This window comes from Patiria miniata, unplaced genomic scaffold, assembly GCF_015706575.1.
Source record: "Patiria miniata isolate m_02_andy unplaced genomic scaffold, ASM1570657v1 HiC_scaffold_20, whole genome shotgun sequence".
Taxonomy (NCBI): domain Eukaryota; kingdom Metazoa; phylum Echinodermata; class Asteroidea; order Valvatida; family Asterinidae; genus Patiria; species Patiria miniata.
This window is the reverse complement of record NW_024037059.1, coordinates 192,193-219,829: the sequence shown is the minus strand read 5'-3', so window position 1 is coordinate 219,829 and position 27,637 is coordinate 192,193. Positions and strand designations below refer to the sequence as shown.

General features: G+C 38.3%; 1 protein-coding gene across 2 annotated transcripts in view; it reads right to left on the bottom strand.

The window, feature by feature from the left end:
- LOC119727401 (periodic tryptophan protein 2 homolog) overlaps nt 1-27,261 on the bottom strand; it is a 36,226-nt gene extending 8,965 nt beyond the window's left edge. For both annotated transcript variants that reach the window (XM_038199266.1, XM_038199267.1), the window contains exons 1-18: nt 27,198-27,261; nt 25,283-25,354; nt 24,947-25,059; nt 24,492-24,586; nt 24,049-24,148; nt 23,347-23,490; nt 22,706-22,841; nt 21,892-22,082; nt 21,515-21,658; nt 20,713-20,920; nt 19,604-19,755; nt 18,663-18,810; nt 17,872-18,022; nt 17,114-17,294; nt 16,578-16,725; nt 14,792-14,960; nt 14,099-14,317; nt 2,702-2,927 (exon numbers count right to left, since the gene is read on the bottom strand). In XM_038199266.1, coding sequence (XP_038055194.1) covers nt 2,702-2,927; nt 14,099-14,317; nt 14,792-14,960; nt 16,578-16,725; nt 17,114-17,294; nt 17,872-18,022; nt 18,663-18,810; nt 19,604-19,755; nt 20,713-20,920; nt 21,515-21,658; nt 21,892-22,082; nt 22,706-22,841; nt 23,347-23,490; nt 24,049-24,148; nt 24,492-24,586; nt 24,947-25,059; nt 25,283-25,300 — 2,543 coding nt within the window. In that variant the 5' untranslated portion in view covers nt 25,301-25,354; nt 27,198-27,261. The remainder of the gene's footprint in view (nt 1-2,701; nt 2,928-14,098; nt 14,318-14,791; nt 14,961-16,577; nt 16,726-17,113; nt 17,295-17,871; nt 18,023-18,662; nt 18,811-19,603; nt 19,756-20,712; nt 20,921-21,514; nt 21,659-21,891; nt 22,083-22,705; nt 22,842-23,346; nt 23,491-24,048; nt 24,149-24,491; nt 24,587-24,946; nt 25,060-25,282; nt 25,355-27,197) is intronic.
- Nucleotides 27,262-27,637: the final 376 nt, after the last annotated feature.

Here is a 27,637-nt window from a genome sequence, read left to right as displayed (position 1 = left end):
GATGGCAGTCCATTTCATACCTGAGTCATCCAGAGATTATCTCTTCTTTTAATACCATCTTTTAGCTCTGGGTGCTCAGGAAAGTTAAGGTGGACAATGTATACATGTACATGCGTAGTTTATGCTGGTAGTGGAATGTACCTAAAGAAAAATGCATTGAGTTTGAGGATATCCTTTTCCTAATATGGATTAAATATATTACAAAAAACTGAATTTTCAGCTTAACTTTGAAATTACCACAAGGTAATTCAAAACTTAGCATATTGGCCACATGTAGTCAAAATAAAAATATCCTTTTTATTGTTTGTTTAACAAAGCTGTGATTTCCAAACACGAGTGACCATGCTATCTCAGCAAAGTGTGACGTGGAAGATCATTGACTCTCATGAAGTAACGTCTACACTAGGAACCCTACTGAGGATTATTCATAATTAAGACAGAAGCAGAGCTAAGAAAACGCCCACACTAACACACTGCTCCCAAGTCAAGCAGAACGGATCCTATTAGAGCCAACAACTGACTCATAATCAGAGGGAATGCACTTTCTTTATGGACACCTTAGAAAAGGTTGGCGATGTCTTAGAAAGCTGACGAACCTGATCCACCTCACACTGCAGGTGTATTGTGCCATCGGGACGAGAGTCATATCAAATTATACTACAATCATATTCCTAGTGAAAGGAAATGTTATGGCAATGCAACGGAGGTCTGGAACGGAGGTAGTTATGCACTTTGGTTGGTAAGAAGGCGAGTTAGTGACACAAAGAATAGCATGATATGGCAGGGTTGCATTACAGGCAGACTGTCTGCTTGATTAGCAATCCTAAACCATAGTCAGTTCTATAGGATGTTGTTTTGCAGAAGTAAACATTTTTACTTAGGTCTATATCCAAAAATAGTAATACATGCTTTGTGTATCAACAGAAACCAATAACAATGAGTATTTAGTTAATGACCAATATTCAATCATTTCTAAAAGATTTTCACTTCCCAAATGTTTCACACCTAAATGAAAATCAATATTCACAAAACAAAAATGGATTAAATGCAATGTTTCCTGTTCACGTTTCTCGTTTATTTTTATGATAAATGGATTGGTTATGGCTTTGTCCTGACTCCTTGTGTAGTGGGGGAGGAAGATGTTTGCCAGTTTAATACTGAATCACGCCAAATGAGTTTTAAAATATAGCCTTGTTTTAACAATCTCATTTTAACTCCTGCATAAACCTGTAGACCTGCATGTTTGGGTGAGAAAGAATTTTGTATCTATTACATTCCTAGTGTCACACATTATTGTTATAAATTCTAGTCACACTTTTATCATTTCAAAGCTCTTTACAAAGTATCACAACACACTTGGCCATAATGTTTCATAACAAGGAGCGCCACACATGCCGCATGTATTCATCCTTCTGCAGCTCCAATGTCACAACTCAGCACAAATTATGGTCACTTCAGCTGTTCTATTATTAGTTAGCCAGGATTTTGAGTGCCACAAACGAATCAAGTGACAAGTTCAAGGGATGGACATTTTCTTTTCATTTACGCAAGGGTTATCCAGACCCGGAGATTTGACAGCTAACAGTTGAAAACGTTGGACAACATTAACATGACTGCAGTACACGTACAAGTATGCACAACAGAAAAAATAAAAAGCTTCATCTTTGCATGCTTGTCACCAAATTGTTCCTATGAATTCTGCAGCCACATCATTTGGGGAATAGAAATAGGAGGATGGCAATTAAGCAAAACTATCTTTGAGGCACACCCATTTCAAAACTTTTAAGACTGACATGCAGCAATCAAACACAGTTACAATCACTTCATGCAAACACATAATGGAAGGAGGAGGCCGATTATTGACTAGACGGCACGGTAACTGTGTGACGTTTCCACGGTACCAGGCATCTTTCAAGATGCACCCGCGGGCATCCTTTCACAAACTGGTATACGCTTACCCGGTAACCAACAGCAAACAGCTGTCATTCCCATGATGCTCCAGGGCTCGGAAGATTGTACATGGATAATCAATGATGTAACGATGCGAGGGGGTGCAAAGTGGCATGGGTGTATATCCCTTAGGCAAGCAGGTGCTGTTTCTGTACATACATGGTCTACACACCTACTACTACTCTCTATCACATGCTTTGATCGCGCTCAGCTCCGTGTAATTAGTTTAAGCACGATTTGCCAGTAGAGGCAGACAACATTTACCATACAATATCTCAGCAGCTTGTTTATACGATACATGTAATATGCCATGAGAAATGTGGTAATCAAATTTCCTTGTTAGGCACACACTTTGACTCTGAATCGGAATAGATTATAGAAAAAAATAAAAAATTGTGGAGAATGTGCACATATATGTACATGTATGAATTACATTACAACCTGTTGAGGTAGCAGATTACTTACCAACTTATAAATGAGTTCTGCCAAAGTTTAGTTAGGCACCAAAACCAAGAATTTGCTTTTTAGTGATGTATACATGTAAGTGAGTTGGGGGGGGGGGGGAGGTTCACAATTCAGGTAGTAGGACTGGAACCTAAGTCCTCTTGTTTGTAAGTGCAGATGTCTTAGCCACTCACCACCATGCTGGTCAAGGTTGTCATCAGTAAATGCAGGTGGCAACTGTACCTACTCATATCAAACACATGAATTGGAATTCATTTTATAACATAAGAAATCAGAGAGAACTTACATTTTGCCCAGATCTTGGAACTTTCTAGTCAGGCTTTTCTGCAGTGATCTCAGCAATGCTTGGGTAGAGCTAGACTGAGTCTGGAAACTTGGACAGTGAAGGGTTAAGAGACACTCAGACCAAGTCAGATAGAACTCAAGATGAGCTGATGACTCAAGTTGAGTTGCTAAAAAACTCAACATCTTCTCAATGTAGGTCATTGGAAGGCTCCGACATACTGACTCAACTAATGCAAAAAGAAAAGAACAAAGAGAGAGTAAACAGCACAAATTAGATTGAATGGTTCAATAGCATAGTACATGTAAACAGGAAATGGTATTAGCGGAGACCTCTGATGTGGCATGGCAAAGTTCTCTCTTTCGTAGTTTTATTGTTTTGTTTGTCAACATTCATTGATCTAAAGAAGGAACCCTTTCAAACGAGCAAGCTGTGGTGAGCTTTTAACATGTATGTAAGTGACTTCACAAGATACTACAGGGTGGTGCAAAAAGAAGGAAACCCACTTTTGACAGGAAATTTTACATACCGGTACTTACTTAACTTTATATTTGAACTGTTTTTTATAATGTAGTACATTATAATAAAAAATCTTTAAAAAATCGCAAGAATAGTATTATTATGCTTCTTTGAATACAAATCACCAAAATCAATGTTGTCCATGTGTAAGTCTAGTGTAGTATTTTTGTCTTCAAATCAAGCTCCTGAGTTCAGTTAATCGGATAGAATAAAGCCGTCCGTGGACAAACATGTTTGGCACATGAAATTTTTAAACTACCATATCTCAGAGAACAAAAATATGCATTTGCAATCATTTTTTTGTCACTTACGTTTAAAGATCAATATTTTAATACCATTAAATTGAATTTTTGAAATATGCTCAACAAGTAGGTGAAAACTGCTGTCAAAAGTGGCTTTCCTTTTTATTGCACCACCATATAGTGTCCTCCCTCTCTCAGTAACAAAAAAGAGAGAGATACCCTATCTGTCAATATCTATTAGGTGACAGCTTTTAACAGTTTTGAAAATTGGACTCATATTGGTACAATTGACAGGCTGTGGTAATTTTGTCAACTGAAGGTACCATTCCTTGACTGACAGTATTATACATGTTGATATGGTGCGTTTAAGTACTGCTGAGTGGCTGGCATGGATTGATTTAAATCGGTCAAAATTAAGGCACAAATGATTCACTCATATCCCAGCACAACAAATTCACATTTCTAAATGTAGCACAGTACATACACATGTCGTTTGAAGTTAATGCAAAGAACATGGGAATTCAGAGGTGTATTGCTCAGTCACTGAATGTTCATTTTCAGAAGCTTCCTAGTAAAAGCCTGACACAAACATTCCTGGAGGAACCCACATCTGTGACCTAAGGTTTACTTAACCTAAAACAATAGAGAAAGTGAGGAGAAGACACGAGAGAAGAGAAGCGAGCAATTCAATTAGGGGCCGGTCAAACCGACAGGGGACCGGCTAACGGAAGCCGAGCTTCAAAGACTCAACAGCAATACAGTGAATCAGCCAATACTTGCAGACGGACAGAAACCAGAAAGGACAAAATCAATGCTAGGACAGTGAAAGCAAACACTGTCATCTTCTATAATTCAAATGGACGGATTCAAATGGATTGGATCCAAAGTAAGACAAAAAAAAACAAGCCTTCTTGGACTTGAGTTTGATGCATATTGCATCCAAAATGCAAGCTAAAAAAAGCTTTGCTGTAAGAGCTCCCAAGCCACAAGGAGGTACCACAAACCACAAAGAGACATGGACTGTGTGTTAGGATCCTGAAGCATGCTGTGGCCAAAGATTATTGGAAACTTTCCATCAGCACCTGCCTAGCCAAGTGTGAAGGATTCCGATTGAGGGTTATTCAAGTGATGATAAAAAGATTGATCAAGTCTTCTACTGGTACTTGCCGATACGGCAAAGATGGGATTGTTGCCGATGACCTCATGGCTTCAAATGCCAGGCAACATGTTTAATGTTAAACAAGTCCTGTAAAGATGTGCCAATCTGACAAGATATGTTCAGTCTTTTCCCATCTTCAGGTACATAAATGCCAGTCATACAAGGCAAACTAAAAGTTCATTTCATAGAGATGCTAACCAGAAAACATGACCTAACAACTGTACGTCCTTGCAGACATCAATGGAAACACATGTGGAAGATTTTGTGTGTTTGTTGACCAGAGTTGTAATGACTCGAGTCAATGACTCGACTCGAGTCCAACTCGAGTCACAATTTTTGGTGACTCGACTCGACTCGAGTCCTTAAGGGCAAATGACTCGACTCGACTCGAGTCACTACGAGCAAATGACTCGACTCGACTCGAGTCCCTCATCAGAATGACTCGACTCGACTCGAGGAAGGCTAATAAGACTTGAGTCCCAAAAATAAAAGCAAACTTTGCGAAAAATATTTGCATTACTTGCGCCAGTGCTGGTTTTTGTTCACGTGACGATAGAATTTTCACGAATAATGTACATCATACGTGATTTGATCAGTGTCCCCATTAGTTGAATGGCGATCAGCTGGCACCCCCGTTTTATTTTCATTGAGTCAAATGTGGTGTCACCACATGTAGTAGCCCGAATGTAAAATTAAAAAAGCCCCAAAAGACTTTCTCTCTTGTGTTTATTTATTGTATAGTGTTCAAATATTTGTGACTCGAATTGACTCGAGCTAAATACTTGACTCGACTCGACTCGACTACACACTGTGACTCGACTCGACTCGACTCGACCTTCTTGACCTAATGACTCGACTTGACTCGAGTCACTTCTTTAAAATGACTCGACACGACTCGAGTCACAAAAATTAGTGACTCGTTACAACTCTGTTGCTGACATGTTTCAGGTTAGTAAGCTAAGCTAGATTTTCTAACTCTCAGACAATAAACGGATTTTGCAACTAGCCACAGGTTAAGTTCACATTTGTTTTAGTACTTTGCATTAATCCCATCAATTTGCTTGAAAAACAGGAATCTTCCCGAAGTGTGTAGAGAAACTTTGCTCATCCCATTTAATGGTCTAGCAGCTCTGTTGTGTCAACACCTCACAGGTAAAAAGAACATCTTGGGTCAGATCTCAATGGAGCCCCTCAAGACACAGCAATGAGGAACAAGAAAGAGCCAGTAAGATGACCCAGCAGGCTAGCCGCTTCCCCATCTTGAGAAGCAAGAATAGGATGCATATTGGCACCATGTCCACACATCATCAAGTGTTCATGCATGATTCAATGCCTACTACCGTCACTCCCAAGAGACTTTCTTGTGTATACATTTCCTGCTGTGGTTGTTTTATGTTACATTGCCATGCAGTGCACACCACTGATTTATACAGTGGAAAATCGACAAACTCTGAGGCTGTTCCTGCCTCATGAGATACACTTATTACGCTCCTCATTACTGCACAATCGATGAACGTAAGCGTGAATCATTCGGGACTAGATGGGCTTTTATTCCCCAATCTGTTCTATCGACTGTGATGGATACATGGGCATAATGGACTACAACCACATGATGGTCAAAAGTGCAATTTGACCAAAGAAACTGCTTTTACATATACATTGTAAATCACAAGATGTATTGCATTATAAATAACCTATACATAAATTGCAATTAGCACTGGCTACTAAGAGCTTTGTCATTATTACATGTACAACAGTCCTTGTCATTGACTCTTTTTTCGAGTTAGCCAAGTACCGGTACTGGAATAATGGACTGTGTTGTCCAGGAACTTTGGTTTGATCATGGGTAGGGATTATGGGTAGGGATCTTTGTAATGAAAAAAGTTTGTTATCTGTTTCCAATCATAGATGTAAATTTCTTTTATATGTAGCTGTGTCAAACTGCGAGTTCAGACATTCACATTCATTCTCAGTCAAAGTACGGTGCTCATTCAACACTGCTTTCATGCTTCAGTTTGACAAACCTTTAAATTTCAGCTACATGCAACTTGACTGAAACCTTTCTACGATCGTTGAACCTTCTGTATTCCCTAAAGGACTACCCGTAACTTCAATGAAATTCATGTGACATCACAGGAATCTTGAGAAGTAAATTATTCTAGAGATAAGTATCTCTTACATTCATACTTGGGGAACGTACATGTACATGTAACCCTTCAGTGTACTATTTGTTCCACCAGCATGACCAGAGAAATATGTGTAAAATAATGTAAATCACAGCCAAGACATTATCAGTTGAAATCAGGAATCATGAATATTGTGAATCTTCTTATATGTTTTCAACGTTTATAAAATATATACTTGAAGTCAGATCTTCACCAGATATTTATTAGAAATTTAAGACTTGGCAGTCAAAATAAATTACAGTAGCATTTCTCCAATGATTAATACACTTTAGGAGAAACTTGATAAAATTAGCATTTTAAAGCTCAGGCAGTGTTTCTGGACTGCAGCTCAGATGAAATGACTGCATGTAGCTGTCACTAGCATACCCACGAGAGCAAATTAGCAGCAAGTGTGTCATCATCCAGTCAATTTAGGGAATGGAAAACGGCAGAAATTACCGAACATTAGAGGAGGAAAGGGGAGAAAGCAGAGCGGACTGACATTTATGACTGAAGCGCAGAGTGCGATTTGAGAAAGAAGAAGCATGGACAATGAGAGGAAAGCCCTTAGGCTCAGGCAATGAGACACTGCTGTAACGGGAAGTATTCAACTCTGACTGCATATACTAAAGACAGCAATGAAACAATGTTGAGCAGGTATTGGGAGAATCACAATCATGCTACTGTAATGAATGAAACATATATAAGTGAAGGATGCATAGACTTTTGTCAAGAATCTAATCACAAATATTCCAGACAAAAATGGGAGAAATTGGGTAATCTGCATCAAAATATCTGTGCACTTGTTGAAGATAGGGAGAGGGCTTATCTCCCTAAACTCAAACAGAACCTGTACATGTACACCTGTGTACACTCATCAAAAGAATTCATCGATGACCAAAAGGGTCACCAGTGTCATGTATAAGTCACCTTTCTGAAATTAAAACAAATATGTCAACAAATACCGGTTCACAAGTACACAGGAACATTTGAGATGGGTAGGATATTTTGATTTATTTCAATGAGTGCTAGGGACACATTCAGAGCCAGTTAAGATTGGGAGCGGAGCCCTGAGGAGACCTATCAAATGTCCCTTCCCTCCTTACCTCTAATTGATTAGGAGCCGGAGGTGCTGCCTCTTATTAACACTCATTTTGACCCAGCTCCCTGACTAGCTGACAAGCTAGCGGCCAACCAGCCTTTCCCGGTAATCAATAGTCCTCTAATGTACTGGCTATTATTTGGGTTACAGTGTCAAATTCAACACACCGGGGACTCTGGCCAAATTATTTTCCACCAGGTATTTTCCCTCAAAGTGCAAAAGCAATAGTCATTTTGGCTGCACAGCTAAACCCTTGGGGATGAGCAACTTAGGATTCTTATGCTCAGACACTCCAGGAGAACTGAGTCCAAAAACACCATCTTTTACTATCATTGATTGCAGATATGGGGCAAATTTCAGTATGGTAAAGCATGACAAAGACCGGTTGGGTATCACGTCTCATCTGGTTTGTTTTTACTGTACTTTGTTGCTCACAATCACTTCAAACATCACGCTCTCTATCTTGGGTTACTCAAGTTACAAGCACAGGCGTTTTTCAATTCGGCACGTCTGCAAAATGACTCCATGGCAAAGCCATTGATTGAAGATTGTTTCATTCAGAATGAATTTGACACACGTATGATAAAAATGGATGAAGAAAGCAATATTCAAATACCGGTAAAACTACATATTTATTAAAAAGTAAAATCTGTGCTCCGCACAATCCAAAAACTGAAAACCAAATGATTGACAATGTAACCTGCTTCACAAAATTGACCGTTACAATTATGGGATGCCGTATTTTTTTTCTAGCCCGAAACAGACCTGTAATTTAGTAATATATTCAATAAACAGTCAAATACCATTGCAAATCTTTTCCTCTACCCTAATACAAATTCTCAGCAACATTCAGGTGTTTTTTTTTTGCAGCAGAGTATACAATTTCAAAGGTATGCATTATGAAATTCTGGGTGTTCTAAAGTTTTTCTGTTAAATCTTTAGAATGTTATGAAGAATTCCTCAAGCAGAATGCAATGATCCTCCAGAAATTGAATAATGCACAGACTGGGAAAGGTTTCAGATATCAATCAATAGTTTAGAACCACGAAATAGAAAAAGTAAGGACTTTATCAAATCCGACATGCAAAAATTTAATTTATTTATTCATCAGAAAATGTGAGACTTTGCCCACCTATCATGTTACGTCAATGTAACCCTAACCCTTTCAGATTTCATATTGGTCTCTATTGGAACTGATCACGCATTACTGGACATTGATTCATGTGCACTTTGTTTCCTCAATTCCAACTGAAAAGAACTACATTCTGCATCTGACATTTCAATGGCAATCTGGACAGTAATATCATTGGGATTAATGCTTTTGTTTTTTGTGCTTTTGTCACTGATTGTTTTGTACTCGTTTGTTAGTTTTGTTACATATCAAGCAATGTAGCACCAATTTAGATTCCTTCATCAACATGTGCAGCCATTAATTCCCCATTTTTGGTACAATCGATCGATACATCGACTTATAACACAGCCGTAAGAAAAAGCATTTGTACAATGTACATGTTTTGTGAGTCGTAATGCGACATGTAATCTTGGTTAGTTGTAAAGTTACTCCATCCCCCCCCCAAAAAAAGGACACGGAATTCAGTGCTTATGACCACCATTTTTTGCTAACAGCACTAGCAGAAAAATTCTGCAACTACCGGAAAGCACGGCATCCTTAGTTACGGAATTACTCATACTGATACGCATATGCCAAGATTCTTCGCTAATCCATGAAATACGCTTACCGTAAGCACAGAATTTCTGCTAAGAGCATGGACTTTTGCTAAATGTAAGCAGAGCCATGACATGGGCCCGGGTCTTATTGTCCCCTTTGATTTGATGGCAAATTTGAGGTTGTTATGAGTGTAGTTCATAAACTTGAAACATTTCCACTTTTCAGCCATGTCCACTTCTACATGGACTTGTAGGTCTATGTGTTCAATTCAAGAATTGTAATGAACCGATGTGCAAGCAAAAAATGACGCTTATGTGATGTAGAATATATTTGCGCCAAAAATTAAACTGTTTGACATTACAATTTTTCAGAGCTTCAACTCTCAATTCTACTCAGCAATACACTGAATCCAAGCCCTTGATGTGAATGACCTGGTCTTTCAGGATTCATTACATCTCTGCTGGGATGCTGTCAATAATTAGTTTGAATACCCACCAGTTGATGCCTCCAGCTATGAAATTAAAGAACTTGTTTTTATACCGTTTCACGTACACATATGAAAATGATTTAGAATTCCAGGGTGAATAAAGGATCCAGTGATCTGAATGATCAGATCTGTCTTATTATTCAGAAAAACAGACAAAAATTGTACGCACAAGAACGTCACAAGCATACTTTAACAACATCCTTTGTCGAACATCCTTTTTGTTTATCATTATTCATCTTTTAAAAGCTTGCCACGTACAAAACCTCCTTGGTTTAATATTCTCCGCTTTTCTTCAAATCCTTCTTCAACAGCGGAGACAGACTCTCTTCAATGAACCCTCCCTTCAAAACACATTAATTACGTCGCTACAGTGGCCAGTGCTCAGTAGGTCAACAAACAAATTAGAGGATTGTGCCAATGATTTAGAGTGCTAAATCAGTTGTTATTGATGTACAGTAGTGCTTTGGCCTAAACTGTTCGGGTCAATAGCACCATCGCTAGCTCCGTATTTAACCACAATGATAAAACCTCTGCATGAGGTCAGCACAACCTAAACAGCTCACTATTACACAGTGATTAGGTTTCTACAAGTGGCTTCAAGTCTTCTCATCCCTATGACTATCGGCATAAAAATCAATACAGTGCATGATGGACTGTGGGCAATGCTAATCAATGAGTGGACTGGGCTTCAATTACAGCTTCAAGATTGTCATTGTGAAATAAACACCGTAAGAAAAGAAAGTCCACACTCATTGGAGATTTGAACCTGAGCGTCTTATGATAACGTCATTTATATAGAACTTTGGGGAATGTTGTTAGCTACATATTGATACCCCATTTGATACCAAAGACTGTAAATCATCCAACACTGACAACGGTTTGTGAAAGAAATGATGCAGTTTGAAAAGTTGCAATTTTAAACAGTATGCAAGTGGTAATTGTTGCGTGACAATGTCACACTGCCCGAAATAAACGGCAGGGAATACCGATCGCACAGTGCTTGCATGCATGGGAGCATGCGAATTGAATTACCTGTGTTTTGTTCCGGCACTTAGCAGTCGATAGAGGCCAATTACGGGCATGTGTGGTTGCGCTTAGCAATTTCTTCTCGCGTAATCTTTAAATTTGCAACTTTTCAAACTGCATCAATTTTCATAAACTGTTGTCAATCTAAGACGATTTACAGTCTTTAGTAGCAAACGGGGTATTCCCCAAAAGTCTATATAAATGAGGTCATCATAAGACGAACAGATTCAAAATTATGAACCCTCCAATGAGTGTGGACTGTCTTTTTTTTGTGGTGTTTTTGAAAGACTTTCAAATAAGGAAGAAAACTGATGCTAGACTGTACAAAGATACTTTCACTTGATGATCTTGGCATTTTACAAAGATCTTCTGTTGCAGGCTGAAGAATAAAAAGACTTGTTAATTATGCGTACTGACGTGTGTATCAGATGAAAATTCTTGACAATTTTCCTAATTGAAATTTTTATTCTTCAACAGCAGCAGCGAAAATATTCTGCTTTCTTTCAAAGAGCCAACAAAATAAAAAGGGGCACATTTTTTTTAAATTTTGAAATGTATAGAAATGACAGGTGTCATCAGCTGGTACATGTATGGTGGATCATGAAGCTTGCTCCATGGCGTTATCAAAACGTGATACAAAACATCCCTCGCTGAGAAAGGCCAATGTAGCCAAAGCAAATTGTGCAACTCTGTGATTACAGGAGTGCTGTCTCCTAAGTATTTAAGTACAAGAAATACAATAGACTGAAAGCACTCAATCCTCATTCTGGTCTAAACTAATGAGCCCTCTGTTGGCCTGAATTGTCCATCTTATTAACACAGGAGTTTTACATTGTGAGTGAACTAGTACGGAAAGCAGAATAAATACTTGTGTTATGGTAAAGGTCCTGCACCCTTCACTTGGTGTTCTCAGACAGGTGCAGCCAATGGCAGGAGATTTAGTGAAGTCTTTGACTGCATCAAGAAAACCTGAAGCAAGTTGAATCCATAGACTGGATTTCATCATCACCTGCAGCCTTAAGACATTCAATCCTCAGCTTGGCAATATAAGACGTTTTGTATTTCATAATCTTGTGAATGTTGTCACTCCAGGCTGCTGGACTATAACGCAGTATCATCTTGCCAGTGTATGCGTCACTGGCCCATAATTCATCTTTCTTAAAGAGATTAATATTGTCCCCATACTTTCTATAATATAGGTATTTATGTCCTGTATATGTAAATGTCCATAAACAGTGTAGGTCTGTAGTTGAAGATTGAAGAGGGATGAAGATTGTCAGGATTAAGACCCTCTGTCTGAAATGCCTCCTCTGACCTGCTGTATTGAAAGATGGCCAGGAGGGGGGGGGGGACCCACTTTGGGAGTAGTGGGGGTTAATAACAACTCATTTTAATGAACATCAAGATTCATAGTACAGTTAGAAAAGGAGGAAAATACTGCAAAAAGATAACATGGGTCAGTAGTCCCACTAGTGAAAGCTTTGAAACTTTTTCTCCAACATCGTTTCTAAACAATGACTAATCATCCAAATTAATCTGATCCACAAGTACTATAGCTATAGCAGCACGTTGTATCCAGTGCTATGTATGAAGAAGCATATCGATGAAGATGAAGACAAACATTAAAAGAACATAAGAAAGCAGCTCAACAGCTGCAGATTTGTTTAAATCCATCACCAGAATTACTGTTATGTTTACAACGCCGAATGTATACATACAACTCAGAATAAGTATACAACTCAGAATGTTTTTGTAAACAGACGTTTTCCCCAGCACAGAATAAAACCACTTCAGGGAAGTGATCCCAAGTCTTACATAAATGTTTCTGTCGTACCCAACTGTCAAAGACATCTGCCATCCAGCTATTACAATTTCACAATGACTTCCATACACCTGTTCATGATTGACAGCCAGGGGGGCATACAATAGAAGCAGCTAATGAGATCACGCATGTCAAATTTAAATGAATTCAGGATACATGTACATGTACATGTAGCTAGCCTGGAGGCACATCAAAGATTAATACACTCTATTATTGAGAGAACAGACATTTATTTGAAGAGATAAAAGGATTTCAATTTAAGAGACAAACTGGAAGAATGCATTACTATATATATACATATTTTTCAACCCCCCCCCCCCCAATAATGCCCTAAAAGAATACTAAATTACTTTACGATCTTTTAATTAGGTACAAATTGAAGCTTCATATGATAGAATGAATGTGCTTACAGATTCCTTTGAATTTCCTTTAAATTTTGAAAGAAATTGACAGGTGTATGATGGTGAAGGTGAAAGCTGTCAGGATAATGTGCACTCCTTATTGCTTGAATGATACATGAGACCAGTAGTTTGGCTGATTAACCTGGATGTATACCCTTGAGTAATCAAGGCCAATCCCAATTAATTGGGAATGATGAAAGCAATGTTTTATGCATGACATAGACAGGTTCAAGTTACATTGAAATATCTCATGCAACACATCACAGCACACATCAATACAGAGACAAGGACATTGCAGTGAGTCATCCTTCATGAAAATCACTTGATGACCATTATGTGGTCATTTTAAAGTCTAATTGTTTCATTCTTTCATTTCTTCAATGGCTTTTCTTTTCCCTCTAGGTTTCTTCAGGCTTCTGCTCTACAGTGCTTGTGGACTCTGGAAGAGTCCTTGATTTCATTAACATGATAGATGGCTTCTTCCTTGAGTGCTTCCATTGAGAGAATCATCTAAGGATCTGATATAATAAGTCTGGCTCTATGGGACTTGATGTGGAGACATGAACCCTAACGATCCCCAACCAGCCAAACTCCAACACCAGGGTTTGTTGGAATATGTTAGGATGAGTACTGCACTAGTAAACTGACTGTGCTTTACACGGGAATAGGCATACCACATATAAACAGAGTCCAACTGTTAATGTGCACAGTTTACCATATGGTGTTGGGATTTGCAACGAGGAAGGTTCCTTGGGAAATCACCATAGGGAGTTAAGGTTAAGTTGATAATAATTCCCTGAAATCTTACCTTGTTCAAATGGAATCGACTCTACCACTTCCTGAATCAGCTTGGCTTCATTGATTCGGAAGCTCAGCATAAGGGCGTTACTCCATTCCTTACGATGTAAGGTATCACGTACCATGCTGGGGGTTATCTCAAGCGTCAAATCAAAGGGGTCGAAGGTCAAGGCATTGTCCAATGAGTAGAGTAATAAACCTTCAGTGGAAGTTGCAGCAAACTGACGACCTGTCAAAATCCACAATTCCTCATTTTGTTAGAACTATAATTAACTGCTTAGCAATGGGGCTTTCCTTACACATATTTAACAACTGAAAGTTTAAGCATCCCAACCTGCTAATAAATGATGTTTTCTGTGTGATACACAGAACGAAACATCAGGATGACGTTTGCAGTTATAGATTTTAGAATTCAAATCGAAATACATATATTCATTTGTGTTGCTTTCAGTTCATTTTAACAACAGGATATCTCTGAAACTGTACCTAATGGATCAACAATTGATGAAAGTGTTTTGTACCACATGCATGTACCCATCAGCTGAAACGTTTGAAGATGGTGCACATTCCAAATAAAATTGGCCTGCGTGTTGCACTGTCCAGAGGGTGTGTGCAATGTTTCCCATACACATAGTTCTTGTGGGTGGTCAAAAAGCATTTATACAAAACTATCAAGAGTATCAAAAGTTTGAAGTGTGGATACCTGTTGGTGAGAATTGAACCCCCGATACGTTGACTTCTGGCTTGAAGAATCTTGAACTCATGTCTCCCTTAGTAACACCAGGGAGACTGATTGCTTGAGAACTATCACCATCTTCCTCAATCAGAGAAATGTTTCCAAACTCTGTCATCTTACGACGATTTAACATTTCCTGCCAAAATCAAGAAGAATTGAGAAACTTCAAATCATACTGGTAGCGGTATGTATTCCTCATTGTCACAAAATAGTAAGAGATTAAAACTTCCTCTCAATTTACACGTACTAGAGAGGTAAGTGCTTTCATTTCTACCCAGGTTTCTAGTGCCTCCTAAGACAGTGTAGAATATACCATGAGGGTCCAGGAACCAGTCCACTTAACATCATTCATTGCTGCAATGTCACTGCTACCTACAGGTAAGCAGATGACAGCTTATTAAAGTAGACCATTACAATCTCATACCCTCCAGTTGCCGTTGTTAGGTGCAATACTGCCCTCATTGGTTCATGCACACAGCCAATAGACTCCAAAGCAAGTACCCTCTCACTCAGTTACAAGGAGAGTTAAAGATTAACCACATTAATGTGGCAAACTTTGACTAATATTCAAGATTACATATATTTGAAACAATCCACAACATCGAAAATTAAATAAGGGGTTTCAGCCATAAAACATATACAAGTAAAAAAACTCTGCTAAAAACCAGAAGGAAAACGAAAGCCATCAAGGTACGGCTCTACAATCAAACGACTGTGTTGTGCCACACTTCTACATATGCATAATGAATGCATTTCACATATTTCAATTTTGATCATGAATTGAAACAATGTAGGCCTATTGTTGACAGCGCGTCTAGTTAAGAAGATTTAACAAAGGAGGTAAGATGTAGAGATTTTACGAAAATCTTCTGTCTAGCAGAATGAATAAAATATTGGGAAGCTTGAGAATTCAGCCACAACAGAAGCATCCATGCATCATGTACTGTACATGTATACTTAATGCTATGCAGAACCAATACAGGCCAAGCAGCTTTGAGTTTTGTACATGTAGGAGTGCTGGAGCTGTACCATGACGTAAGCAAACAGGCCTTTTCTGTTTGCTGCCCTCATTGATGCAATTTTACACTCAGGCTTTAAGCAGAGGGGGCGGGGCAGATTTTTACTTTTTATTTTTGAAGACTGAAACTCTCCTTGTTTACTTTTTGATGTGGATTGTTTCAAATATATATAACTTCAAAGTCAGTCAATGTTTAACTATATACGGGCATATAGGATTATTTGCATTTATCCCAAGTAATTATCAAAAAGATGTTTTCAAGGATTAAAGATCAAACTGGTACTAACTACATCGTGAAATTATTCTGTCAGGTTTGCCGTCATTTCAAAATAATCAAGAAGTCTGGGTGATTTTCAACAATCACTGAATCGACTACTTTTGGAACAATGACTGCAGTTGATAAAATTGTGTTCTGTGAACAAATATTGTGCATGGTTTTTCATTGTTTTCTCAAAAAATGTAATATCCACTTTGGTGAAAATTCAACTGGTCGGGTTTGGAACATTCTTCCTGGCATTTTGAGTGGCTATAATTATTGGAAACAGACCAAATGCATGAATGCAAAAGATCATATATGTTCTAAAGAGATACACAAACACATTGCTGCTGACGGGAAGACATATCCAGTTTGTACATATACAGAATAAGTAGTTCATGCATCCTCCAATGTGCACAGTGCTCTTGTGAACTATCACCATGTGCTATCACACACAGCCAATACACATGTTATCCTACCTCCACAGCATCCAATGAGAGATTACATGACACTTCAAATCTCTTGACTAACATCTGCTCTTGTATGTTATAGATGCAAACATGCTTCGATTTACCAGCTGCAAGAATACACGTCCCATCTGCTGAATAGCACAAAGTGTTGAAGGATCTGCAAACAAATTAAAAAACATCTTATTCTTAATTTTTGCAAGAAGCACTCCCAAATCTATTATAATCCAACAATAATTAAGTTTAACAAAGGCACACCCTCGGTACATAACTTGGACATCAGTGTCAATAATGGCTCCAAAGCTCCACACAAAGCTTCATACCAATAACGAAGAGTAAAAGAGTACTGACATTGAAGGATAGTTTGCTTCATACATACTTGTAAACCTAGAAGATTTACATTGTCAACAGTGAACGAAAAATTCCATATTTCTTTCAGCTACTCAATACCAGATCTCCTGATACGGTTGCTCAGGCACTGTATCCAGTAGTAGATTACAATAGTAGATTCCATCTTATGAATAGTAGAGTCAAGATGAATGTCTTACTTAGCAGCAGCTGATGTCTTAGCTGTAACCATATCACCTTCTCTCCTCCCTCCTCCAAGATCCGTCTTGCCTTCAATAGATCCTGTCTGAGTGGCTGTTTGAACATTCCAGAATGTGATCTGACCATCTAATGTGGCTACGGCTAACTGCTGACCATCAGGACTAAAGGCTATGGCTAGACCTGTTACAATGTCAAAACAGTAACAGTTTGAATAACATTGATGGCTTTATCGTTTCGGTTTGCGGTAACACGTGGTGTTACCGCAAACCAAAACGATACTGATACTCCACCATGCAAAGCCTAAAATATTACATTTGAGGCTTTGCATGGTGGAGATACTAACGAATGAAAGGTTTGCAGAAAAAAAAACAGGTGAACAAATTTCGAAACTAAAGGAATGGTTCTTTAACCCTTCATTCATTAGTACGAGTTTGGAAAATATTGAAACTTGCCTAAATGGTAATGCTTCAATTGAGCAATACATGTCATTCTATAAATTTAGGGTCCAAAGTGGGGCATTTCTCCTTGCCTGTTCCCATTGTACTTTGTAATTTGCCATTAAAATATCTTTTTTTTACTTGTTGCGTAGTTATAATAACTCTTGGAGGACAATGACCCAGTTTATGCAAAATCACATTTTACACTTAACATCTTGCTGACACACACAAAACTCCACCATATAACTTTTATAAGTCACATGCCAATAACACAAAATAAACAAAAGATGAAATGACTACCAATAACAAACTAAGCCTACCATCAGTCAAGACCTGTAGAGTCTCCCTTGCACCTTTGTGCTCGTAAATATTCCAGAGTTTGACTGTCTTATCCCATGATGCACTAGCCAATATGTCTGCCACTGAGCTGAAGCTGAGGCTGGATACTGGTCCTTCATGGCCAGCAAGAACCTGAGAGACAAGACGAGGAAGAAGTGTGGTAATATGTTCACTTAAGAAGGGACTGATGTTTCAACCCTGGAGGAATCTTTCACAAAATAAGTAGAGTTTGCTAGGATCAGAATGCCACAACCCTCAAACTTTTACAGTTCATGATGCATGTTCTCAGACATCCAGCAGTATAAGATAAAATATCAAACAAATCTTTTTCTGGAAGTTAACTTTTGCAACTTTGATGCTGCGTCCCAAGCCATTGGACTTCGTCAGGCAACTGATGACCCAGTGGGATGGTCACATGATATATGGAAGCCCGATGATTTCGCACACAACCTCACAAGTTGCAAACCATCACAAGTTGCAAAACTTAAAACTTAAGTTGCAAAACATACGTTCCAGAATAGGATTCATTTGATATTTCATTTTACATTTGATAACTTTTATCATTCCAGTTGAAATGCTGTTTGCAACTGCCTTGTTGTTTCTTATAAATGGTTTGATGCTAAGATCCCCAGAGAAGGGTTCATACTTAATGCAAATTTCAGTGTGGATTGAATTGTTTAGGGTTACGATGAACATCACCAGACACTTCAGTTGTTAACCTCATAAATTTCACTTCACTGTTGCATTCACATGACATAGGATCTGCTCTTACCTCTAGTAAACGTCCAGTTTGCATGGACCAGACAAAGATTTCAAAGCTATCCTGAGCTCCTGCAGACACTAATTGACCATTGGAGTCAACAGCCAGACAAACAAACTGAGCAGGATGAGGAGATGTAAAGGTGCGGAAATTACGGTATCTGGAATAAAGTAATCAGGAAAACAAATAATGTATACAATCATAAGCAATCAGATTTGTTATTCTTAAAACAGTAACACAATGATCCACTGATGATAATTCAAAAATGTCGGTAATATGATTGCAGTTCATTCTGTATACAAGTTTGACTTTACACCCAATCCTACTCTATAAATTGGAATATTATAGCAGACAATGATTTAAGGGTAGAGTAAATCCAAAAAGTTAGTGACAAAATTATTGTTGAAAAGCATACTTGCTATAAAGAGAGTAATGGGACTTAATTCCGTGTGAAGTTATTCCTTCTGGCATGCTGGTATTTTGAAGAAAACAATAAACGGTCTTTTCCAAAGATGCGTCAAGTGACACATTTTTAAAAAAAATTTCCGTTAGTACTGTTTCTTTGAAATTTGGCGAATCAGTGAATAAGAGTACACTAGCATCAACAAGACGCACACGCATGCGGGGTTGCTATTATTCGTTGGTTCTGTGCGTAACATCGCATCGCAATCGGCTGAATGAGAACATCTGGAATATAATTTTAGGCGCAATTCAAAACATGACTATGTAACTTTTGAATTGAAAGTGAGATCCTAAAAAATTGTTTCATTGAGCTAAGACTTCATCAAGTTAGCTGTTCAGCATCCTTCCTTAGATTTTGAGCACTTTTGTTGCTTGAAATGAAAAAAATATTCAAATGACAAATGATGTACTCTACCTTTAAGCTAAGTTAAGAAGGAGGCTATTTTACTTGATAAAAATGGACTGTCAAAGAGCAAGAATGTAGGACTTACCTGTGTAAATCAAACGCTCTGACTGTACCATCAAGTGATGAGGATACCACCACCTTGCCTGCTTTACCACTGAATGTAATTCCTGAGATTGATGCAGTATGTTCACTGAATGTCACAAAGCATAGACCACTGCTGCTATTCCATACCTTCACCTTGATTTCATGAAAAAAGAAACAGGATTCTTGTCAAACCATGAAAACTGCCCCATTGAGTTTTAGACATTACGCAAAACATATGTAGCCCTGAAAAGCCACAAGCAATATCAACTGAGGTACTTGTTGAACCGTACAGATTATTACCAAACTTGCACTACATACATGTAGTTTTGAGACTGAACAAAATATATGAGGTTCTTCACAGCCAAAGGCAACTTTTGTGTACTGATATAGAAGTGTGAGCAAGCTGAAACACGTAGAACTTCATGGTTTAAAGTTGTCAGCAAACTTCAGACCATGTTATTTGAGCAAAAACGGTAAAAGTTAAAGCAGTTGCTCACAGCGGGAAGCTGGTTGCAAAGATAAAACTACTGAGCATTCAGATATCATTTTAAATACAGCAAGTTCAACTCGAAGTGGTTTGTCTCAGTATCTAAGGTCGTCCAGAACTCCTGCCTCAGCCAAAACCGCATGCTAATAGAGCCTTTACTTCATCCATTTTGTTTACCAGTTCGCTACATAGTCTGAACCTCTCGCCATCGTGACGTGTCACCGTTGTTGACATCGTAGCCAGGGCCGGCTGGCCCTTGCGGCATGCGGCAAACATGATGACGAACAAGGCCAGAAATATGTGTCTGTGACCCGCTCACAGTGAGCGACGCAAGAAATATCAGGGTGTGCTACCCGCAGATGACAGCCTAAAGCCCGTCTGGCAACAAGGTTCATGAAAACAATCCTGCACCTGGGTCTAGTCTATGTCAAAATAATCCTGGCACGAACTGGTTAAGGGAATTTCAAACAATGTCTGAACGACCTCTTGGTTTCCTACTGCATGCAAAAGACATTTAATCCAAGGAAAGAGACAAATCTTCCCAGATGATCCCTTGAATGGTAGAGAAACCAAGACAAGAAAACTTCCTAGAGACAGTTGATTTCATCTCAATTCAATCTCACCTTTCCATCTTGTCCACCTGTTACAATCAGCTGACCATCAGGTGAGAAGTCCAAACAATTCATGTTGTTATGATGACCTTGTTGCTTCAAGACGTAGCATTCACTCTGCCATTCCCAGACTAGTAACTGTCCAAGTCCTGAGCAACCAAACCCAATCCAATCCCCTGGGTGATTAAAACTCACTGCTGCTATGCACTGGTTGGATATACTGGGAAGACAAGCAAATAAATAAAATACACCTGAAACCATTTAGGTTTGAGCATTTGATCAGATGGAAAGGTAGCCTACATTGTAGGGAGGAAGTAGGTTTTGCAGAGAAACAGATATGGCAAAGACATGGATGGACAACTGCATAGAGTGGATGAGACTCAGCTTGGACTATGACTGGCTGAGAATAGAGAACTGTTCACAACCAAACATCCCTCAAGCTATTCCACATACAAGGATTAATGGGTACAAATTGTGGGCAAAAGTGTGCTATATTTAACTTTTTCACAATAAACAGCAAATATGTTATGCTGTCAAACTTAACTTAGGGTTTGACATTAACACTTAAAAAAAACCTTAAAGGGGGGAGGGAGAAGGGTGTGTCCATGGATCTTGCTCTTGTTCACAGTCAAAATAAAATATAGGCATCAACAACGGAAAGTGAACAACATACATGTATTGCATACAGAAGGATTTTGGGCTGTTCAGGTGAATGGCATATAACAGCAAAATTCCATCTTAAATTGAACACTGTATAACATATTTAACACTTGAATTTCAATCCCAAATGGGCATTCTGACTTAACCAACATACCTGAGTGAATGGATGAGATTAAAGTCAGGTAGCTCATGAAGATGAAAGGTCCCCGATTCAAAGCCTGTCACTAACATGTGATTCTTCTTGTGGAAATCAGCACATGTCAACTGTGTGAAGTCCCCCTCCTTGTTGAGGTAGTGTCTGCAATATGAAATATATATAATAATGGAATATATGCAAAGCAGTCAACTAGACAGCAGTACACAGTTTCACTTATGTCATGCATGTACAAATGTGTTGTACAGAGCTTTGGCAGTTTCTATTTTTTAAGCATTATTTTCATATACTTATGATAGACCAAGACAAAAGCTTTAGACAAGACATTTGCATAGTGCACTTCTTTACTTTACTGTGTATATAATCACACAATGTACCTGGCTATCTTCTTGTAGAGTGCCTTGTTCCGATCAACCGATTCATTCTCTTTTGTTCTTTGTTCAGCAGACAGTGATCTTTCTGCTTTGTTACTATGGTTACTCGCTGATGAATCCAAAGGTCGTAGATCCTTCAAGTCCGTATCACATTCCCAGATCACAAGTTCTCCTTTACGACTGATGCTATACAACTGATATGAAGACGTTAAGAATTAATAGATAAAACAGTTCTTATATTCCTTCATTGAGCCTTTACAAGAAATCATCTCAACGCTTCAAAGACATGGAAAGTGTCCTTTGAATCCAACCGATTTTGCAAAATATGCGTCACTTGAGGGTAAGTTTTAAAGGCGTGGGCCAAAGCCTGTAACGTGCAATCTCGTCTTAACTTCTAAGTGGCAACTTCATTTCTCAGTTATAAGTAGTTTTTGAACATGTTAATTGATATTTACCCTGTGCACGCCACATCATTTGCACATAATTAGAAATAAAGGGAAACAAAATGACGGTGTCGTCCTGCTGTTTCCCTAGTAAAGTAAGACAAACCTGAACTTCTAGCCCTGATAGAGATTTGGCTCATGGCCGATCACTGGTTTTGAAGGATTTGGGTTGTCTGGTATTCAAACGGGAATGTTCCACTGAACCATGAACATCCAGGACTTTTGAGATGCTCCTTTACTTAACATGGAACTTCTGCCACCATATTCCTTAAGTGCTAAGGAAAGGCCATTGATACCATGAGGTGTTGGGTGTTTAATAATTCAAGAAGGATTCAAGCCAACTTACAGAGTGAGTTAGTATTACATAAGGATACATCCAGTGAGTTTTCTTCAAAGAAGACAGAAACAACGCAGTCTTTATGACCTCCTAGAGTGTAGATAACCAACTGTTCCATGTCTGATGTAGCAAAGACACGAGTGTGCATATCCTTAGAACCTACAGCAAAAACCCTGTCACAAGGTTGAAAATAAATCAGATTAAACTTTAAAAAGTGACATTTGGAAGTGCCTTCTCAGCAGTGAAAATTGAAATTAATACTGTTAACAGGAGACACCTAAATGTGAGCACCAAACATGCCCAAACTTCTCAAGATGCTGGGGTTTAGTGCAGATTCAGTTGCAAATTGGCCATGAATAAGTTGCTAGTTTTGGAACTGTGCTTGGCTCTTGTGCGTAGGTCACAAAGTGCTACCTTACATTCTTATCAAAAAATGACCAACTCGTTGCACAGTATTATTATATATTGTCGATAGATACATAATATGAACATTTTGGCACGAACACAAGCAGTTATGCACTTAGCAAAACCATTTGATAGTTGCATAACTTTGTATAATTGTTCTCACAAGCCGTCAGACAACACTGTGAATACACTGTGTATTGATTACAGCAGTGAAGGGGTGGACATTACAAATGTTAATGTTTTAAGAAAACGTTGTAATATGAGCATGCATACCTGGAATCTGAAGACCAATCAATACATGTTGTATCATCATATGCTCCGTAGTACGTCCGATGTAACAACAATGGGTTGAATTCTCTGGTGCTGCCTGGTGCATGGTATACCTGCACAAGTGTCTCCTTGGTCAATGCAATTTTCCTATTGAAAAGTCAGGGCAAATAATCTCTCAATGGAAAACGCTGAACTTTTTTTCCCTTCAAAATCCCTAGCGGCACATATCTAGAGGCGCTTTAATATGTGACCAACAATACTTTGCCATCTTTTAAATTCTGATTTGATGTCAAGATGGTTGGATTTAATTACATCCAGTAGTGTTTGCAAAGAAAGATCTAGCCAATACATGTTTATATGTGCTTGGGAGACTGGTTGGAGTCTGCAATGCTGATAATTACCCGAAGCGAAGCTGAGGTAATTATCAGCACTCCAGATAATTCCAAGATAATTCATAAATACCTTTTCAGTCAAAAAATCAAAACTTTCAGTACAAAGTTCAACAAGTTTACTTTCTATTGTTTGAAACTCATCTCTAGCTATATAATGGAGTGTCCAGCTTGCGAGTAATAAGACGTAAACAACAACTTTTATGGAGATTGACATATAAATGGAAATTGACCAATAAATGGCATTTAATGTCAGTTAATCAATATTTGTTCACCATTTACTTAAATGTGTTTAATATGTAAGATTGATTCATACTTTCCATCGGGGCTGTATTTGACTGCAGTAACTGGTCGATGGAAGTGTAGATGATGTAATACTGTCTTGCTGATAAGACTGCACAACATTGTGGCGCCCTCTGGGAAAGAGAAAATACATGCAATCCTATTATAAACAACATCATTTCCTAAAGAGAAAAGGCGTTAATACCTAATAAATATTACTTAAAGATGTTGTCCTGCCGAGGGCATGGCTCACAGTCAGCTTGGCAACATGAATTGCTACATCATCAACTAATTGAGGTTTTTTTTGTAATTCTCAGACAACGTTCAGAGAAAAGCTTTCGATAGAGACTATTCATATAGCAAGTACTACTTGGACTCAAAGAGCATGTTCACTGTAAGAAAAACAATCTTCAGTGAGCATTATCACAGAACCTTAACTACAACTGTAAGTTATTTTCTTACAGACTTAATTTTTACCTTGATCAACAATGATGCAGGTGGAGCCATCCGGGGATAAAGCCACACAGCTTATGTTCATCCGTGCTTCAATAGGGAAGGTCTCAGACTTGTTGCTAAAATAAACAATGTACATGTAAGCTTATTGTCAAAAATGCTTTTCTTTCTGGAAGTGAACAAAGGAATTCCATCACAATATCAGGTTAACAATCAATAAGGCAAAGATGAAAAATGTGGAGGGGAACGCAAGAAAATTAATTCTGAGTAATTAAAATTCCCACGGTCCCACCATCAAATAGGGACTGACAACCAAATATTAAAAAATTCACTCTCAAATAGACAGTAAGGTTCACAAAGGTGAGGTTTAATGGCATGTTCTAATGTAGCAATGTACAATGCATGCTAATCTTCCCCTTGTTGTATTGTTCATGGGTTTAGCTTGTAATGAATAATTCCAAAGAAAAACAGTTGTTTACTTTTTGAGGTCAAACTTGGTGATCCTGTTGCCCACGGGACTGATGATGCAATTCCCATCAGAGCTGAAGTTTAGGTTGCCATGACGATACACTGCTCCAAGCAGATTGGAAAACTAAAAGGTAAAATAAGGTTGGGTTAGAAAATTATTATCAAACCGTTGGATTTGACAGGTTAATGAACACATACTAAATGGGAATAAGTCTAAGCGTGTGAGGTACCAGTGGTTTCTGATCATAAATTAGAATCCTTATTTAATCATTTAAAATGTACTTTTGTACTGTAGGAGTCTTGCACTGTCAATGCATGTCACATACACTTTACACATGAACACATACCTTGAAAGAAAATCTCATTTTGATTGGCTGCTCTTCCTCCTTTTTACCAGAAATTGTTGTGTAGAATCACAGCTGGGAAAAAAATGAACATTTACTTAGTCAACATCTTAAATTACATTTTTTTTTTCATTTGAATTCATGCAGAAGCTTCCATTTTCTGGGATGAATAAATGTCATTTGTGGTGAGCATAAATTATGCATTTGCCCATCCTGGTGTTTAGAACTTAAGTGATGCAAAAATACAATGTAGGTAGCCTAACATATGAGTCTGCCTTGTCAACATTCGTCACATGTTATGTCACATATTTTCACAGTATTTGTCGAACGAGCATGGGGGAGGGGGTGACTTACCCATTAGAATAACAGCATTAAACTAACAGCAAAATACCTTTAATATTTGTTTTCTTTTGTTCAGAAACAGTTGCCAGCGTACGCAATGTCAGGGCATTGTTATGTCTTCAGTTGGAATCATACAACAACATCGAACAACATCGAAAATGGCGCCCTCCAGCATGACAAGGATCAGTTTCCCAATTGAAGGTGAAATTTCTCTTTTCCTTTTTAAGGCTAACCCTACATGAACCTAACTACCACCATTTGTATTTTCAATTCCTACAGCAACTACAAGGACGCATAAGGCAGTTTCAGGACTGTTTTGGGGGTAAAAACTGAAGATTTTGATTGGGGCATGGGGGTACTAATGAGTGCAACTGATGAAAATGATTGGAATTTTATTAATGGTACACGCAATAAAGGAATGACCTAGGACTCTACTCGCCAGACAATGTCCAAGTCATGTCCAAATGTTTAAAAAGTTGATTCATTGAGTCCTAACCAGTACTCATGCTAGTTTTACTCAGACTAGGCCTATCTCAGTTGGCCCATTTCCTTATCGCTCATCTGATTAGTGATTTTGAAAGTTCAAATGGCAGTAGGCCTATAGGCCTACTATAAGCCCACATAAACACTTCAACTCAAGTTCGATTTTCTCTGCTACTAGTCATGCTCATACTATTACTATTGCTTAAAGGGAAAATACAACATTTGCAAACATCAAAAAATAAAACTACCAAATCATTTTGAAATACCTTGCTGGACTGTTAGTGAATGAAAGTGTAAAGCATCCTGTAAAATCATGGCACCTAGTATTCTGTCATTTTCAAGAAAAGTGGTATTTTTGTATCAATTTCCAACGCTGATCGGCCGACCAGCGTTGGAAAAAAAATGACTTTTTTTCAAATACTGGCCCCAATTGACCATCGCACTTATGAACGGGTACACGACAGCTAGACTGGTTCCCTGACCTTACAATTCCCCAATGTATGTAAACTGCTGTTTCTTCTTATATATGGAGTCAGGGAACCAGACTACAGGAAAATGATTGTTTTTCTTGGTTTTTATATCATTTTCGAACCCAAAACCTCAAAAAAGTCAGTGTAACTATATTTGCTATATATTTCCAACCCCCCAATTCCATCCATTTCTGAAAATAACAGCAAAAGCAAATGATGTATATTCCCTTTAAGTAAAAGCCATTAGTAAATTTGGCTTTTTTAAGTTTTTCGGACATTTCTAATTGATAAACCACTCAAGGGACAAATTAGTGTGATTGTGAATAATGATGACCAGATTTGGGAATCATTCCTTATCCTCTCACTTGACACAAAAAGCGGCTTTTAAATTAAAACCATTCCATAAAAAGAGATCGTGTGCACGTAGCGTGCATTGCCATACTCTTGACTTGTCCGGAAATTGGGACTCGAAATTTCTAGTCCGAAAATTTGATATATATTTGCATTTGGTGCCAACAAATATGTCCATTTCTTGAAGAAAAAACGCGGAGGCGTATTTTTTATAACATTTATACCAGAAATTATGCAAACGTACTTTTTTAAATTGATAATTTACTACTAACCAAATTTGCCATGCTGTAGAGTTCGACCAGACGACCGATTGTGCGTGCAACAGCGCCCTCTTTCGATACGAATTGTTTTGTTTATTCTTTTTTTTTTTGGTCACTCGAGTGTCGGTGTGTCGGTCGGTCGGTACGGTCGGCCTAAGAAAATGAGATTCTCGAAGGCCAGGGCACAGGCATTAAAACTGCGCCACCATGCACCAATACATTTTCATATTAAATTTGAGCGGACAATTTTTGGGCCCACTTTTTTGGAGGAAAAAAAATGGCCCTCCCCAAAAATTGTGTTCTGGATCCGGCCTATAGGCAAGAGCTTGTTTCATGATTTTGCTGGTCAATGGACATTGAAACTCGAGATCAAACGATAATCTGCGCCATCTGCTACTGAATAACTGATCAAGTTATTAAAGCAAAAAGTATCAATTTTGTTTAATTGACGG